Source organism: Petaurus breviceps, unplaced genomic scaffold, assembly GCF_028583685.1.
Source record: "Petaurus breviceps papuanus isolate PSGF00001 unplaced genomic scaffold, PetGlider_PUasm1.0 188, whole genome shotgun sequence".
Taxonomy (NCBI): domain Eukaryota; kingdom Metazoa; phylum Chordata; class Mammalia; order Diprotodontia; family Petauridae; genus Petaurus; species Petaurus breviceps.
Genome location: NW_027185804.1, coordinates 35,431,743 through 35,450,858, shown reverse-complemented (window position 1 = coordinate 35,450,858; position 19,116 = coordinate 35,431,743). Strand labels below are relative to the sequence as shown.

Genomic DNA, 19,116 nt, shown 5'->3' with positions numbered 1-19,116 from the left:
AGTAGTGTCTATCTAAAACCATTAGCAAACATTATCCACAATGTGGATAAGCTAAAAACCTTCCCAACAAGATCAGGGAGGAAAGAAAGATGCCCATTATCACCACTATTATTCAATTACTAGAATATTAGCTTTAGCAATAAGGGAAGTAAAAGAAATCAAAGGAATTAGACTAGGCAATGAATAAATAAAGCTATCACTTTTTATAGATGATATGATCATATACTTAGAGAATGCTAGAGAATCAACTAAAAACTACTTGAAATAATTAACAACTTTAGCAAAGTTGCAGTATATAAAATAAACCCACATAAATCATCAGCATTCCTATATATTACCAACAAAGTTAAGCAAGAAGAGATAGATTCCATTTAAAATAACTGTATACAATATAAAATATTTGGGAATCTCCCAGCCAAGACAAACCCTGTAACTATATGAACACAATTATAAAACACTTTTTCACACAAATAAAGTCAGATCTAAACAATTAGAAAAATTTCAGTTGCTCATGGGTTAACTCAAGCTAATATAATAAGACAATTCTACTTAAGTTAATTTACTTATTCACTGCTATAACAATTAAATTACCCCAAAAAATATTTCATAGAGCTAGGAAAAAAATAATTGGAAAATTCATCTGGGAGAACAAAAGGTCAAGAATATCAAAGCAATTAATGAAAAACATGCAAAGGAAGGTGGCCTAGACATACCAGATCTAAAATTATATTGTAAAGCAGCAAACATCAAAACTATTTGGTACTGGCTAAGAAAGAGAGTGGTGGATCAGTGGAATAGATTAGGCACACAAGACACAGTAGTCAGTGATTATAGTAGTCTGCTACTAAGAACTCCGTATTTGACAAAAACTGCTGGGAAAACTGGAAAATAGTATGGCAGAAAGTAGGCATAGACCAACATCTCACACCATATACCGAGATAAGGTCAAAATCGATACATGACTTAGACATAAAGGGTGATACCATAAGCAAATAAGGAAAGTAAGGAATAGTTTACCTGTTGGATCCATGGAGAAGGGAAGACTTTATGACCAAACCAGAGACAGAGAATATTGTGAAATGCAAAATGGATAATTTTGATTATATTAAATTAAAAAGTTTCTGCACAAGCAAAAGCAATGCAACCAAGATTAGACGGAAAGTAGAAAGATGGGAAACAATTTTTGCAGCCAGTGTGTCTGGTAAATGCTTCATTTCTCAAATACATAGAGAACTGAGTCAAATTTATAAGAACACAAGTCATTCTCCAATTGATAAATGGTCAAAGGATACAAACAAGCAGTTTACACATGAAGAAATTAAAGATGTATATAGTCATATAAAAATTCTCTAAATTGCTATTGATTAGAGAAATACAAATTAAAACAACTCTGAGGTGCCACCTCACACCTATCAGATTGACTAATATGACAGAAAGGAAAATGATGAATGTTGGAAAAGATGTGAGAAAGTTGGAACACTAATGCATTCTTGGTAGAGTTGTAAACTGACCTAACCATTTTGGAGAGCAATCTGGAACTATTCAATCAAATAGTCCATCAAACTGTTCATACCCTTTGATCCAGCAATACCACTAGTAGGTCTATATCCCAAAGAGATCATAAAAAGGAGAAAAGACCTAAATGTACAAAAATATAGCAACTCTTTTTGTGGTGGCAAAGAATTGAAAATCGAGGGAATGCCCATCAATTGAGGAATAGCTGAACAAATTGTGGTATATGAATGTAACGGAATATTATTGTGCTATAGAAATGATGAGCAGGTGGGTTTCAGAAAAACATGGAAAGACTTGCATGAACTAATGCTGAGTGAAGTGAGCAGAACCAGGAGAACATTGTATATAGTAACGGCAACACTGTGTGATGATTAACTATGATTGACTTAGCTCTTATAAGTAATGCAGTAATCCAAGACAATTCCAAAAGATTCATGATAGAAAATGCTATCCACATCCAAAGAAAGAACTATGGAGTCTGAATGCAGATTGAAGCATATTATTTTCACTCTTTTTTTGGTTCTAGAGGTCTTTAATTGAAGGTTCTTGTCAAGTATATTGAAGAAGGAACTCTTAGGTGGGACTAGATGGCCTCTGAGGTCCCTTCTGTAAATGTTGCAAGATGTCAACCAGTCCAAACCTTTCATTTTATAGATGAGGAACTGAAGGGGAGTGATTTTCCCAAGGTCACTTGATTGGGAAGTGAAAAGGCCAGGACTCAAATCCAGGACTTTTGACTTTGAATCCTGTTCTCCTTCCACCACATCAAAATATCTCACTTCCTTGCTGGAAAATGTAGAAGATTACATGTTGTATTTAGAGCTAGAAGAAACTTACAGATTATCTAGACTTCTGCAATTTCAGGGATAGAGGAGACTTCAAAGCATTGTCTAAAGCAACCCAATCCTGGAGAAGAGATCTTTCTACAACACACTGGGCAAGTGGCTATCCAGCCACCGCTTCAAGCCCACTAGTGAGGAGAAGCTTACTCTCTTGAGGTAGCCCAGTGAACTTTTGTTGAGCTCTAATTGGTATGACATTTTATCCAACCTTAATTTACCTTTTCTTTGGCAACTTCTCCTCATTACTCCTAGTTCTTTCATTTGGAGTCAAATAAAACAAGTGTAACCCACCTTATTTAACAAATAAGAAAATTGAGGCCAAGAAAAGCAAAGACTTTCCAAAAGAAGCATAAATTATGAGTGATTGAATAGGATTTGAATCCAGGACTCTGCTCCAAATTCTGTGGTCCAATAGTCTATGTTGCACTTCAGTCTTAATATTTACTAGCTGTGTCATCATGGACAAACTACTTCATCTTTATTGGTCTCAGTATTTTAGACCTATAAAATGGAGACGAAAATATTTGCCTAACTTCCCTTAAAGAGATGATGTGAAAAAGAATGCCATATAAACTTGAGTTATTCTAATGTTACTATATAGCGTCAAAGGCAGCTAAGGGGCTGAGTGGATAGGGTGCTGACTGGAGTCAGAAGATCCTGAGTTCAAATCGAGCCTCAGATACTAGCTATGTGACTCTGGGCAAGTCATTTAACTGTTTGCCTCAGTTTTCTCATCTGTAAAATGAGGTGGAGAAGGAAATAGCAAACCACTCTAGTGTCTTTGCCAAGAAAACCCCAAAATGAGGTTGTGAAGAGTCAGACATGACTAAAAAAATGACTTAACAACAACAAATATAGCATCTACTATGTATCAGGTACTTCACAAATATTACCTCATTTTATTCAACCCTGGGAGACAGATGCTATTATTATCTCAATTTTACAGATGAAGAAACCCAGGCAGAGAGAGGTTAAGTAATTTTCCCAGGGTCACAAAACTAGTAAGTGACAGAGAGACTGGATTTGAACTCAAGTCTTCCTGACTTTGGGGCCTGAGCTCTATTCACTGTACCACCCAGCTGCCTCTAAACTAGGTGAGATACACACAAAATATCGTTTTGTTGTGGAAAGAATGTTGTATTTAAAGTCAGAGAGTCCTAGCTCTGTTACTACATGCGTGACCTTGGGCAAGGCACTATGGGTCTCAGTTTACTCCTCTGTAAAATGAGGACTATATGACTTAGGAGGTCTTTTAGAGCTCTAAGTATCTGATCCTGTGAAAAGAGCTTGGAACAAGACCTCCCTCTGAGTTTCTTGACAAGGAAAATGCTTTCCATCCCCTCTAGGTGGCAGATTCCTCTCATTGAGGTGTATGGACACCTCTGTGTTAGGGAAGAAGCTTTGGAAAAGGCTTGACTTTTTCCAAGGCAGGTAACCTGGGAAAGTGCCATAGCCCTGATCCCCCTCTGCTGCTAGAAGCATTGCCCAGCCAGACCCCGGTCTTTGTTTGGGGAAGAGGCAGTGGGAAAAACCTTAGCAAGTCTTTGGTTTCATCTTTCCAGTATCCTTGGATCTCAAACAATGGCAGGATTCTGAGAACATTTAATAATGCCCCCCTGCTTGGGGACTTTATTGCTTGGAGAGGCTGTTATTATGTGATAGAAAGAATACTGGAATTGAGTTAGAAGGTCTGGTATTACTTCTGGCACAGGGTGACCATGGGCTAGTCACACATCTCTCTGAGCCACACTTTCCTTATCTATAAAATGGTGATATTAACACTTTTGTGATCTACCATCATTGGGCTGCTCTATGGAAGGCACTTTGCCAACTCATGATGTAAGGCTTTGCTCTCTATTAATGATACTAGTTACCTACTGGATTGTAAACTCTTTAAAGGCAGGAACACAGTTTATATCTATTTATCACACTCACAATATCATTAGGAGTCAAGAGACATGTTTGACCTTGGGCAGACCATTTTCTTTCTCTAGTCTTCAGTGCTGTAAAATGAGAAAGCTGGATTAAAGTAGACACTCAAAAGAATTCACCCATTCAATAAACAAATATTTATTCAATAAATGAATGAATGAAAGAATAAACAGATGAAAGCATGAAGTCATCTTCTGGATTTGCAGGCCTTTGTCCTTGAGAGAGGAGGCGTTTTAAACCACTTAGAACTGTATAGTGGCTCATCAGAGAGGAAACAGCAAGACAGACCTGCTTCTTGTCCTATTTCTGTCCCTGTGTGAGCTCGAAAATCTTTCGCTTTTCGGTCTCATGTTTCTTGCCTGGAAAACCTGAGAGGAAAACTATATGATCTCTGAAGTTCCTTCCAGGTCTAAAATTTAAGGTTCTAAGTTTCCTTCCAAGACTGACATTCCATGAGTTTTTATATTTGAAGATATCTCCCTGATCTAATATTCTATATTAAAAGGTTTCTCTGTTCTCTTACTCTAAGTTTTGCCTTCTAAAGTCTCTTTGGGTTCAAATATTCTATGTTTTACATTTTAAGGTTTCTGTTAGCCTTGACATTCCATGTTCTAAGTTTCTTTCTAGCTCTAAAATTCTATGTTCTAGGTTCCAAGGTCCCATCTAGCTCTCACATTCTCTCTGTCTTAAGGTTTCTTCCAGGTTTGACATTCTATTTTTTCCTATTCTAAGCCCCTTCCCAGTTATAATGTTTTGAGTCTTCGATTTCCTAACCCTGACATTTCACCAAAGTCAGAGGACTCCCTGTCAGCCTTTCTCTCCTCTCCCCTTCTTCCCCTTTCCTTTTTTAGCCTGGCAGCTCTTGTGTCTCTGGGTTGTTTGCAGACAGAACACTCAAGTATTCCCAGATGCTCACCAGCCCCTGCCAACTGCCTCTCTGTCCATAAGGTTCATCCAGTTTTCAAAGAAAACAGTCATTGGTTTTCTTGGGGAAAAGTCTCACTAAAAGCATGGGTGAAAATAATGGGGAAGGAAACATCACCTTGTTCTTAAAATTTTGGAAGATTAAGAGGAGAGTGGGTGTCGCCCAGGGACAAACTGACTTTGCTAAGGATTTGCTGTGTGACCTAGGGGAAGTCAACTAACTTCTCTGTGATGCTGCCTGTCCACATGTTATAAAGGAGAGGGAGCCCTTTTCTTCACAGTGCCACCTGTAACCATATGGTATAAGAGACTCTATTCACAGATGTTGCCTTACTGATCTGCCCTGGATACCTTTGAGGGTAATTGTTCTCAGGGAGAATTGTAGGCAGCAGGAGTCTCAGAGATGACAGTTTTAATTAAACATTTTATTTCCCAAGGACATTTTGCAGTGCTGGGTACAGGAGCCAAGGAATACTCCAGATCATGACTTGGGGAAGCCTTTCTTGGAGGTCTGTTAAGTATCACAGGAACTGCTGGGAGGCTCACATCCCTGGGTTTGGGAGACAGAGAGAGAGAGAGAGAGAGAGAGAGAGAGAGAGAGAGAGAGAGAAACAGAGAGAGAGAGAGAGAGAGAGAGAGAGAGAGAGAGAGAGAGAGAGAGAGAGAGAGAGAGAGAGAGAGAAACAGACAGACAGACAGAGACAGAGACAGAACAGAGAAACAGAGAGAGGCAGTGGAAAAGAGTAGTAGGTATGGAATCAGAGACCCAGGGTCCAAATCCATGCTAGACTGAAAAAAAACCTATGTGTCCATTAGGCACACCTCTTTCCCTTCTCTCACCTCAGATTCCTCATTTGTGAAATAAGGAGATTGGGGTAATGACCTCTAAGGGTCTCCCCAGCTCAAAATAAATGATTTAGTTATTTTAGTTCAACTCTCTCATTTTCAGATGAGCAAACTGAGGACCAGAGAAGGAAAATGACTTATCCAAGGTCAAACATGTCTCTTAACTCCTAATTCAGGGTTCTGTCCAACGTATCAGGCAGATAACACTTTGCCTTTGGAAGCTGCAGATCAGAGGTTAGAGAAGGTTCTTAGACTAGGATTCTAAGACTGAAGATTCCAGAGATTTATTCTCCAGGACTGTGGAGATGATTTTCTGATTTAGGGGCTAGTGCGGGCGGGGAAGCTGTGAGAACTTGATGTGACACGGTGGGGGTATCACGAGGGGGTGGGGCGGAGAGGGGAGAGGTAGAAGTGAACCTGGAGGCAGAGGAGAGTTTGGCGGGAGGTGGGGGTTTGGGGGGAGGGCAGGAAGGCCGTTCCCCGTCTCTGACGTCTTCCTGTCTCCGCTGCATAGTGGCTGCTCCCCTCCCCAACCCCTAACCCACCCCCAGCCCCAGCCCCGCCCCTCCCTCCTCTTCCATCCTTTCCCTCCTGGATCCCTCTGCCTGATTCAATGAGAGCTGCTGGTTCCAGAGGAGGCCGGGGGCCGCTGAGCTCCGGCAGTGGGCACCGGAGGGCGGCGCCGGGGGGCAAGAACTGGACCCCGAGGAGCGGTCCCGCTGGGACTATCGTTGCTCCTGCCCCATCCCGGGCCGCACAGCTCCGGGGACCGCGGGGAGAGGAGCCTCTGCGGTGGCTGAGGGTCCAGGGACAGCGGAACTGAGCCCTGAGGGGAGAAGAAAGGAATAAGGGTCTAGGGACAGGGGGAGAGGGAAGGGACACCCCTTGTTGCAGCTCTGCCCTGAGCGGACTGGGATCGGGGAGTCCTTCCCTGCTCTGCCCGGCTGGACCATGGTCCTCTCGGTGCCCATCATCGCGCTGGGTGCCACGCTTGGTACAGCAACCAGTATCCTCGCCCTGTGCGGCTTCACCTGCCTGTGCCGTCGCCTGAACCCCAAGCACGGACTCCAGGACCAGGACCAAGGCCAGGATGCTGAGAAGGCGACGTCTAGAGTGCTTCGGCCCGCCCAGCAGCAGCAGGTACCCGGGCACCCCGCGCTCGTCCTGCGCCCCAAACCTTGCTCTCTTCACTGCTAGCGGATGGCAGCCCAGAGCCAGGAGCAGCCCTCTGCGACCGCGTCCCCTCCCCAGTCTGGGGGCGGGGCAATCTGTCTGCCCCTGGAGTGGGGGGCGGGGACTGGCCCCCTGGGGAGGGGGTGTGACCTCCTGGGCCAGGGGTGGGAGGGGGCTGTACCTGGCGTGGGTGCAATAGAGAGAAAAGGAGGTATGGGGATGGGGGTATAATAAAGGACATTGTGGGGCTGGGACTTTGAGGAGGCGGGGGATTCTTGGGGAGGAATAGGTTGGGGGGGTTATAGGTGGAGGAAGAAGAAGGTATTCTGAGGGAGAATTGGGCTAGTGGGGACCAGTGAAGAGGGGAGTTGGGGATTGATGGATTCTGGGGGAGGATTGGGGATCTGTCTTGAAGAATTCTGAAGGAGAGAGTTGAAGGAGGACAAGGTGGACGCTAGGGGGTGAGGGTGGCCACTGAGGGGTTGAAAAAGGAGAGTGGAGGTTTCAGGGGGAAGAGTAGTGTTGAGTAAGTGGGAGGGGTGGCGACGAGTGGGGCCTCTAATTGAGGAAATAGGGGGGCTCTGGTGGGTGCTTTGACAGGGTAATAGAGACATAACAGGAGATAACAGAATTGGGGGCTGGACGACTGTGACCAGGGAGTATGGGGCTCAGGGACCATGAAGAATGGGAGGGGGGCTTGGAGATCTGGAACAGGAATGGGGAAGCTAATACCAGGAGGAGGGGGGAGTGCTTGGGAAGTGAAAGATTCAGTGACTGGGGTGAGTGGGGGCGCTGTGAGGAGGGAGAATTAGGGAAGGAAGGATGGATCTGTGACAGGAGGAGGGACTGATGGAGAGGAGGATTGGGGGATAGGAGAAGTAGGGAGCAAGGAGAAATGTAGGATTCTAAGGAAGGATTGAGGTCAGTAGGGGCTATGAGAGGGAGCTGTGAGGAGGATAGGGGGAAGCATGAATTTGGGGAGGAGCATTAGGGACTGTAGGGAATTTTAAGAGGGAAATAAAGGATTCTGAGGGAAGAGTGGAGGAGGGGCTTCAGGGAGATGGTGGAGCATATGTGTGTGGGGTGTAAATGGAAATTTAAAAAAAAAACGTATGTGGGTCAGGAACCAAACTGAGCCCCAAACAAGGGAAAATGCAGTGATCTCTCCAGGATGGAAAATTCCCTCTGGTGGGTAGAAAGGACAATCTCTGAGGAGGTAGGAACACATGCGGTCTAAAAGCTCCCAGTCATACTGAGGGCTTGGGAGGTTGGAAAGACATCCCTCTCTTTCACCAAAGTCTGCCCCTCCCCCCTGCTCCCCCTACTGCCCTCTAGTCATACATGTTGGGGTTGGCTCCACTTCCTTGAAAGAGATCTCTGGGAGTAACAGAGACACCAGCACCTGCATCTGTTCTCCCTGACCTCTGGAGAGCAGGGATTGGAAACAGCTCTGTGCTGTTAAATTGTAGGGGTGGGGATGAGTAGGCAGACGATGAATGGGTACTGTAGCCCTGGGAGCCAAACAGGCAAGTCCCCTTTCTGGGATGATTTGAGGGAAGAAGGTTCATTAACTAGAAAGTCTTCCCTTGAATTTCAGGACAGAGTTGTAAACAGCTTGGAGAACTGGGGAGACAGTGGGACATGTGGGTACACCCAGGCCCCAGGCTGCAAGTTCCACCTTAGAATCCTCTGACTCTGGGGGTTCAATCTTTTCTTTTCATTCTCCTAGTGGGAGGGTCACATGAATGTGGGTAGGGTTCAGAGAATCGTGTTATCATAGCATATTCTAAGAGCTTTCAGGAAACCCTAGAACAGAGAATGTTAGAGCTAAGAGGAACCTTAGAACACAGTCAACAAACGTTGAAACAGCCCCAGTCACTGTGCTAAGTGCTGGGAATACTAGGAAAGGCAAAAACACAACTTAGGTCCTCAAGGAGCTCACGTTCTAAGGTGCGTGTGTATGTGTGTGAACATGTCAATAACTAGGTACACACAAGAAAGACAACCCGACAGAATATTCACTCTCAGAATGAGGAGGCACCTTGAAGCATAGAATGTTAGAAGTGTGAGGGACTGCAGAACAGAGAATGCTGTGGTAAGAAGAGACCTTCGGGCACAGAATCTCAGAACAAGGAGGGAAGTTAAGGATAAAGAATTTGAGTGGGGAGGAATCTTAGGACATAGAATATCAGAGCTATTCCACTTAAACCTCATTAGTGGGGCTAGAAGGGACCTTAGAACAAAGAACAAAGAATGTCAAAACTGAAAGAAACCTTAGAACATACAATGATGTTAACTGAGAGGGACCTTAGGATTTAGCATGTTCAGAAATGGAAGGGACCTTAGAACACAGAACATGGATTATCAGAGCTGGAAAGGAACTTAGAACATGGACCTGGGATGGCAGAACTGGAAGGGACCTTAGAACATGGACCTTGAGTGGCAGAGCTGGAAGGGACCTTAGCACAAAGAACATTAAATGTTCTTTGTTCTCTGGCTAAAGCCCTGCCTGAAGCATGAATTTTGCACTTTTTCTATATTAAGTACTCAATCCCTCTGTATTCCAGTCTACACAAGCTTTTCTTCACAGATCCATCTAGAAGAGTTCCATTTAATAAAGGAGACCACCATGCTGGCAGTGTGCTCAGGGGTCTATAAGCTTCCTTTTCCAAATTGACCTTAGACATTTCTCCCAATGCTGAAGGTCACCTTCCTTAATTCAATTGAATTCAAGAAACATCTGTCTTTGTAGAACCCATGGTACCTAATACTGGACCTTTCACCTAATAGGTTCCATAGGGCAAAAGATTTAGATCTGGAAAGGACTTCAGAGGTCATCTAGTTGTAATATAATACCCAAGGAAAGCATTATTATCACACTAGTACAGCCCTGTCATTTGACCAAGGATGAAACTGGGGCGCAAAGGCTCACATAAGACAGTAAGTGACAGAGATGGAATTCAGTCCTTGTAATCCAGTCCATCTAACTGCAGACTCAGGTATTGAGAGCTCACTCCTGACTCATGTCTAGGGAAAACTCTGTGGAGGGGTGGTTGCTGGGATTCGCCAGACCAAGCACTTGACATGGGTCCTTGACAGAGATGGGGAGGAGGTTATTCTGGGCAAGGAAGCAATGTGGGCAGAGTTGGAAGAAGGAGGATGAGTTTCTTCTGGTCAGAAGTCAGTCCTTCTTGTCCCCTTTCAGAACCTTGGTCTCAGTTCCAGCTCAGCCTTACTTAATGTTAGACTCAGTATGATAAACATGTTGTGGCTGGTTGCTTAGCAATGGGGAAGGCAGCCAGCTGTATGAATTTTTCATCAAGAAATTACCATGGGTTATTTCAGGGAGATGTGCAGAACACTGCCTACTGGAGACAAAAAGCATCCTTAGAAACCTTTGACATGCTGTCAGTTTGTTCCCTGAGGTTGTACTCAAAGGGCAAGTGTGGAGTCAGCTGAAGCTGGATGGCACTCTTCATTATTTCCTCCTGGTAAGGCATGGCGGTTCTCATGATAATAGTTCCTGTTGACCGTAGAGTCAATAAACATCTTTCATTTTATTCCAACCCAAAGCATTTTTTACAATCTTGGCATTTTCAGGCTTTTAATCACAGACCACTGGCTTTGGTCAAAATAGACTCAGGAGACATAAAGAGAGACAGAAAGCAGGAAGAGAAGAGAACAGCAAAGGTAGAAGAGGAGAGGAGAAAAGACGAGAGAGGTGTTGACTGGAAGAAATAGGTAAATAAAGAGAAAATAAGGTGGAAGAGGAGATGGGGTAGGGGGACAGAAAATAAAGTGGGAAAATAGAGAGATGGGGAGGAGAAGGAGAAGAGGAAAATGATGGAATAGAGGGACAAAGATTGAGAGACAAAAGACAGGGAGGGAGAAGAGAGAGATAAAGGCTAAAAGGAAAGAAAGAGCAGGATAAAGAGCAGAAATGGAAATGAGAGAAAAAACAATAGAGTGGAGAAAGAAGAAAGAAGAGGGGAAAGAGAACAAGAAGAAGAGTGGAGGATAAAAGGGGGAAGCAAGGAAGAGGAATTAAGAGAGAATAGTAAAGAAAAAGAGAGAAGAAGAGAAACAGTGGGGTGAGGAGAAGGAGAAGAAAATGAAGAGGAAAGAAAGGGGGAATGTAAAGAAAGAAGAGAGGAGATAGAGAGTAAAGGGGGAGAAAAGAAATAGACTGAGAAGGAAGAGAAGAAATAGGGAGAGATGGAAAAAGAACAGAATGAGAGGAGAAAGAGAAGGCAAGAAGAGAAAGAGACAATGAAAGACAAAGAAAGACAGAAAGGGAAAGGAGAATTGGAAAGAGCACAAAAGAGACTGACAGAATTTGGAGAGGTAGTGAGAACTTGACCAGGAAATACAGCCAGAGAGAATATTAGAATGGGATGATATGATATTTTTTTTTTACAGATGAGGATTAATGTGTGTTATTGAACAAAGGGAAAGAGAGTGAAGAAGAGAGAATCAGATTGAAATGGGTAAAGAGAGACATGGAAACTGAAAATTAATTAGACCTAGTAAGAGAGAGAAAGGCAAAGAGGGCTGAAGATGTTGTAGAAGAAGGAACAGGATGAATTAGACCAAGATGAAGAGAGAGGCAAAGGAAGATAGACCAAGACTAAAAATCAGAAGGTAGAAAGGAGCAATCAGCATCAGTGGCTGTGGCCATTTCTCCCTTTTCTCCACACTCAGTAGACAGGATCACGTTGGCTTTAGTGTCTTCCAGGAACCCAAGAACAGCTCACCCATCATTCCCATCAGACTATCAATTCCCCTATGCTCATTCCTCACTGATAATCTTTATAAAACCCTGTTGCAGTTAAGGTGGTGAACAGCCTCAGAGGGAATTATTATGACTGGTGAATCCTAGCTGAATTCTTTCTAGCAGGATTCATTTCTAGGAAATGTGGCTCAGTGGGAAAAATCCTGGATTTGGAGCAGGAAGGCCTGGGCTCTCATCTCTTCTCTGCCATGGAGTCAGGATGAGCTCTCAAGTGACTTGATCAAGTCACTTGCCATCATTGGGCCCTCCTCTGTAAAATGATGGAGTTGGACTAGATAACCAAAGGTCCTTTCTGGCTATAACTCTTGGATCCTTTGAACCCTGGTCAAATAGGCAAAGTCAATAGTTTGAGGACATTTAAATGCACATAGAATGGTGGGCACAAACACAACTATATCGAAAATGCTGCAGAAATACACAGAGAACAAAATAAGCCATACTCTCTCTCTACCTTCTGTCCTGGTCCTAATGACAGAAAGTGGTAGAAAGAGACAGTATATATGGTGGGGAATTACAATGAGCACTGCTTGATTTAAGCAAAAATATGCTTTCCTTTGTAAGTAAGGATTTTCTAGGTGCTCTAGACCCCACAGCACCATGTCTTCAGTGATGAATGGGTATGAGAAGGAAGGTTAATGAGGAGCTGCCTTGGAGAATACCATTAGTAGACCTTTATGCTTTGCCTTAAAATTTGCAGAGCCTTTTACATGCATCTGAGCCTCCCAAAGATCTTTAGTATGGACTATTACCTACATTTTACATATGAAGAAAATGAGGTTAAGTAATTTGCCAGCTGTCAGTCACACAGCTGGAGGTATCAGAGATAGGATATGAATGCAGATCTTTCCTGATTCCACACCCAACACCCTTTTCATTACACCAAGCTCCCACCACCTTGTGGGCAATGTCCTGAGCACCCTAGGTCAGATGAGGGGTGATGACTCTTTCCCACCCTCAGAAAAAGCAGTGACACTTAGGAGAGAAGAAGACATGCTGGGGGAAGAGGAGCATGGGGAGGAGCAGTGGACACAGAGCAGTGTGTGGAAGCTGATAGGTATGACGGCTTGGCCATAACTGGTCAAGGATAAGATCAGTGATGGGCAGCCAGGTGGCACCGTGGATAGAGCCCTGGACCCAGAGCCAGGAAGACTGATATTTCTGAGTTCAAATCTGTCCTCAGACATTTACTAGCTGTGTGACTCTGGGCAAGTCACTTAACCCTGTTTGCCTCAGTTTCCTCATCTGTGAAAAGATCTGGAGAAGGACATGGCAAACCACTCCAGTATCTTTGCCAAGAAAATCCCAGACGTGGTCATGAAGAGTCGGACATGACTGAAACTACTCAGTAAGAACAATAACAAGATCAGTGATGGGAAGAATGGAGGGTGGTTAGACCCTCTGTCCTATTAGACCCAGATCTGGAGGAGAAGGAGGAACTTTACCTTAGGCAAGTCCCTCGATCCCTCCGCACCTCAGTGCATTCATCTGCAAGATGGGGATAAGGCCAATTGCATTAACCTTCCTTTGCAACGTGCTTTGTTTTGTATTAATCCATTTTTTAGAGAAGGAAAGTAGGACTCAGAGGAGTAAAGAGACACCCAGAGTCAAAGCTAGTAAGCAACAGCCAGTGAGCATTTATTAAGTGTACCAGGCACTGTGCTAAGCTCTGGGAATACAAACAAAGTTGAGGACATGGGTCCTGCCTTCAGAACAGCTTAACTTGAACCCAGGACTCCTGACTCCAGGTTCCTGCCAAAGCCTAGAGCACCAGCTTACTCCCTCCCCCTCTCTATACTAGTGTCTTCTCTACCTTTCTCAGTTCCTTTGTGCCTTTGTACCCTTGGAAAGAGTCAGAAAAATCCTGAGCTTCCCACCCTGTATGCAGCCTGGTTTGCTGAGGCAGGAATAACCTGGTCTTTTTCTTACCTTATCCCTGCCAGGAAGGCCTAGGAATTGTGGGGTGGGCATGGGGCAGGGCTGGAAAGATCAGTGTGTTCTGATTTAATGAGGAGTCAAGGCCCAAAGAGAACAATGGACTAAGAGGGGGCAGTGCTTGGGTTTAGAATGAAGCCAGGACCTCAATAATTCATGTGTGACAGACAGCATGTTAGAAATCCTGGGTTTGCTTCAACTACCTACTAACTAGATGACCACAGGTCTCACACTCTGAGACCTCAGTTTCCTTGTCTGTAAAATGGGAATGAGAATGCTCACACTCCCTAGTGCACAAGGCTGTTGTTTCAAGTGTAGAGAGATCAGACTGTGAGGTGTGGCTACCAAGCAGGGGTCAAACAGCTGTCATTAACCCTTGCGCCTAGTGCCTTCCCTCAACAACACTCCCCCCCCCCCAAAAGAAAAACCAACCCAGTATCATATTGCAGCTTTCCTTTGCGTTTCCATCTCTTATCACATTGCCTGGTACATAGTACTCAATAAAGATTTGTTGATTGACTGCTTGTCTGCCTGATTCTCCCAGATCCCTCTAAATTAGGAAATCACTTTGTAAATTCAAGCCCATAGTATAGATAAAAGATAAAGAGGAGAAATGGAGATTGAGAGGTAAGATGTCCAAGCACACTGAATTTGTAACCTACATTCAAGTCTCCTGTGATCGTAAGTAAGCCCAGATCTAGAGCTGGGAGAGACCTTAAAGGCTGCAATAGCTCCCCTCCCCAATTTTACACTTGAAGAAACTGAGGCCCAAGAAGCAAAGTATCTCACCTAAGGTCACACACAGGATCATATATCTAGGACCGGAAGGGGCCATTTAGTTGAGCCTGCCCCACCCAAATTTTACAGATGAGGAAAAAGACCAAGGCAAAGTGAAATGACTTGTCCAATGCCACGCAAGTAGTTAGTGGCAGTGCAGAGGTTTGAACCCAGGCCAATTCCAAATCCAGGGCTGTTTCTCTACCATGATCTTGACTCTTCTATGTGGTAGTTCAATGACTCTGTACAGGTTATGTAACCTTTCTGCTCCCCCATTTCATCACCTGTGAAATGAGCACGATACTGCTACTTCCCCAGATTGCTTTGAGGAAATATCTTTGTGGAAGGGTGACCCATTCTTTGTAGGCATACAAGGCAGCCGCAGTTCTTAAAACAGGTATTTTTCATTCAGTGAAGTGGGATAAACCAAGGACACTTGATCCCATTTATCATTTATTCAACAAATATTGACCAAGTGCTTGAGAGGGTGACAATTCTGCCTAAGCAAAAAACAAGTACAACAGAAAAGTACTAGTAACGAATTCTTTTACTTTTATCATCATTTTTCTTTCTTTCATTTCTCTTAAAATTAGATGGAGGTAGAAAGAAGATGGAAGTCAGAAACAAGAAACTTGGGTTCTAGGCCAAGCTCATTCACATAGTATCTGATAATCTTCTGCTTGTTGATAAGCACACAGTCACTTTCCTTCCCTGGATTTCAGTTTTCTCATCTGTAAAATGGGGCAGAGCAGAAAGAATGAAGGCTTAGTGTCAAAGTGTCAAGTCAAAAAATCTGGGCTCATCTGGGGCTTCTGAAGCTACCTGTGGAATATTGGGGAAGTCAATTAATGACCCTGGGACTCAGTATCCCCATGGATAAAATGAGGGAGTTGGACCAAATGACCTGTGAGGTTCCTTCTTGATTTGAGACCTATGGCCTCCTGACTAGATCACCTTCAAGACCTCCTCCACCCTTTATGATCCTGATTCCTCTGAGTTTTCCAAGAAAAGTGGGCTGTGATTAAATGAGATAGCAGAGCTCCTCAGCTGTGACGCACCACAAAAAACCTGAGCTGCCTTTAATGACAGCATAACCTTGGATCCCAGCTGGCTTTTCCAGGGGCCTATTGAATCCCATGCTTCAAGATCTTTCCCCCATCCCCACCCCCAGCCTGGATAGTTTCCTAGCTGGTCTCCCCAGTCACATTTCTCATTCCTAGTGCCCAGCAACTTCAAAGAAATGAAAGGACAGGCCTTCAGGGGAGGGTTCACAAAGGCAGGCTGGCCAGGCCAGCTCCCAGAGACAAAGCCAGGCAGGGCCATCTCGGCTGGGTTATTCTGGGCCAGTGCATCAGCCAGTCAATTAAGGGAGGCCATGTTTACCCAGGAGGCGGAAATAGACCTTTGCAGGATGGTGATGAGCTCTGATTCCTGATGAAACATCTGTGACACAAGTAGCCCCCCAGGGAGGGGCTTTCAGTGGGGGAACAGGGGAGATTTTCTCCAAGTGACAATATTGGTAGGTCTGGGGAGTGGTCCCCATTGCCTTTTTCCTTTCTTCAAACCTTCCCCTACCCTATGAAGCCTCAAAATCACTGGCTGGGATTATTTTTAGGAAGGATTCTTGTTCTTGTTTGTTAATTGGAAAGCATGGAATCATCCATGTAGAGTCTGAGGACTGTGGACTCAGTACTTGGCTTTGCCACTTTCCTATCTATGGAACCTGCTCTCCATCTCCATCCATCCCTCTGGTCTTTCATTTCTGAAATCTAGGCCATATGCAGGATTTTTTTTATTAAAAAGACTATAAATAGTTATAGGGGGTGGGGGAGACCATGCCTGCCAATGTCACCAAGTGGCTGAGCTGTTGATCAGCATCACTCATACTTTAAATCGGTTGTTAGGCAGTCTGTTGTTGGCTTCCCCTTTCTCTGCCTCAGGGGGAATGGCAGGGCCATAGAGGGAAACAGTGAAGAGAAAGAAGCTGGACTGAAAGTCAGGAAGACCTGGGTTCTAGTTGTGCCTTGGATATTCGCTGGTTGTGTGACCTTAAGTTGATTCATGTCTCTGTGCCTCTGTTTCCTCATCTGTAAAATGGGGATTGTAAAATCTGGAGTTCTTACCCCAAAGGGGGTTGTGAGGATCACATGAGATAATGGATGTTTTGAGTGTGTATGGTCAATTGACAAGCATTTATTAAGAATATACTGTGCCAAGAGCTGTCCTAGGTACTGGGAGGGAAGACGAAAGAGAACTTCCTAAATGCTTGCCCTGCCTTAAATGGATGAAAAGGCATAATGAGACAGTGCTGGTTCTCAAGGATCTTATAGGGGGTCTTAATCCTTTTCCATTGTGCATGTCATGGACCCCTTTTGGCAGTCTGGATTGCTTCTCAGAACAACGTTTTTAAGTAATTAAAGGAAATGCTAAATTTCAGTTAGAGTTTAGTGAAAATAAAAATGTATTTTTTTTTATGCAAGTTCATGGGCCTTTCTAAAATCTATCTACAAACCTCTCAAGTATCTGCAGACCCCAGTTTAAGAATCTCTGTCTAGAGATATATAGAAAGTTTATGTGTGTGCACGTATACAATATATGTATATATACTATATGATATTATTATTATATTATAATTTAGTAACAGTAATTCCCATTTAGAATTGAGAAGAACATTAAAGACCATGAAATCCAAAGCTCTTATTTTATAGACTAAGGCCTAGAGAGGTTAAGTGATTTGCCAAGGCCACACAGGTGATGATGTAGACAGACTGGATTCCATCAGCAGATTTCTCTGACTCTAGCAGCCTTGTTCATGATGACAAAGAGGACACAAGAGTTCCTTTACTTATTTATACTTTGCCCAAGCTGGCATTTTCTTGCATGCTTAAGATACTATCAAAGGGGGACTACCCAAAGTATTCTATAATCACACTGGGGGCAATTGTGGGGCTCTGGTCCTCCAGGGGGAAATCTAGGGCTTCCCCTGGATGTTCCACCCATTCACTTTTTTATGTTCAAAGTATTTGGGTCCAAAAAGGACTTAAGAAAGAGACTAGTTGAACCCCCTCACTTTTCATAGGAGATAACTGAGGTCCAGTGGGGGTGAGCAATTAACTATATAGATAGCAAATAATTTGGAAAGCTACCAGCTCATTAAAATCTGTAATTTCCAGAGTAACAACACATGCATGTATTTGCTCATTCATTCATTAGGCATTTATTAAGGACTTACTATGTTTGATACCCTTAGCAAATCTGGATGCTTCCAGGGACTTTATTTTTGTGTTGAATCAGAAGAGCAGGAAGAAGGTGTTCCAGTCTTCTCTGTCACTGGCTGTTTGAACTGTCAGTCAGCATTGGGCTAGCCAACAACCAATTTAGAAGAGTGGTGCTTATTGACAGCTTAGTCAGTCAGTGATATTGATAGCAAGAGGTGTAGTCATGACTCTTTATAGAGGGTTTTTTTTTTGCCTTTTTTTGGAGGGGGAGGTCAGGGCAATTGGGGTTAAGTGGTTTGCCCAAGGTCACATGGCTAGTTTTATGTTAAGTGTCTGTAGCAGCAAGCACCCCAAGAGTCCTCAGGGTTTGCAGCTACCACAGGTTCTTGGATCTGCTTTGTTAAAGGAAAGCAACTCAAAATGGGTTAACAAGCTTACTTTAATCAGTCAGACATATATCGTTTACCTTGTTCAGGAGAAAAGGTCAGCACCCTGAACCTCAAAGTATACAGGCATAATTATCAAGACAGAAACATCAAGTAGACAGATTTCCAAACTGTCCAACCATTACATCCATACCCAGTCAACATCTGGGTTTCCACATTCTGGGTTTTTCAAAGCCGGAGGACTCTCAACAACGGCTTCCCAGAATTCAGATCAAATCACAGAACACTTCTCAAAGTGAGTCCCAAAACAAAGCTACACATCAGGGCTTATATAGCCTTCTCCTGGCTCAGAGAATGTAACAACCTTATTGACCCACTGGCCAATCAAAAAGTATCTACTGAAAAACAAGCCTCCCTCCCCAGGCTTCTGGTGCACTTTAGCCTAGGGGCAGGGAAGATCTTTAAAATTTACATTCTTATTACAGTGTCTGAGACTGGATTTGAACTCAGGTCCTCCTGATTCCAGGGCCGGTGCTCTATTCACTGCCCCAGAGGTTTTTTAATAACAAATTCTTGCATATGACCTAGATTTCAGAAATGAAAGACTAGAGGTATGGATGATGGGAGAGAGGGAAAAAGGGAGGGAGGGAAGAAGGAGGGAGAGAGAGACAGACAGAGAGAGAGACAGAGAGAGACAGATAGAGAGAGACAGACAGAGAGAGACAGACAGATAGAGAGACAGAGAGAGACAGATAGAGAGAGACAGACAGAGAGACAGA

General features: G+C 43.8%; 1 protein-coding gene across 1 annotated transcript in view; it reads left to right on the top strand.

Moving 5' to 3' along the window:
• The first annotated feature begins 6,664 nt into the window (after positions 1–6,664).
• Positions 6,665–19,116, top strand: part of SYT13 (synaptotagmin 13) — a 53,948-nt gene continuing 41,496 nt past the window's right edge. Inside the window, exon 1 of the mRNA XM_069091482.1 lies at positions 6,665–7,199. Within this exon, the coding sequence (XP_068947583.1) occupies positions 7,011–7,199 (189 nt within the window). The 5' untranslated portion in view covers positions 6,665–7,010. The remainder of the gene's footprint in view (positions 7,200–19,116) is intronic.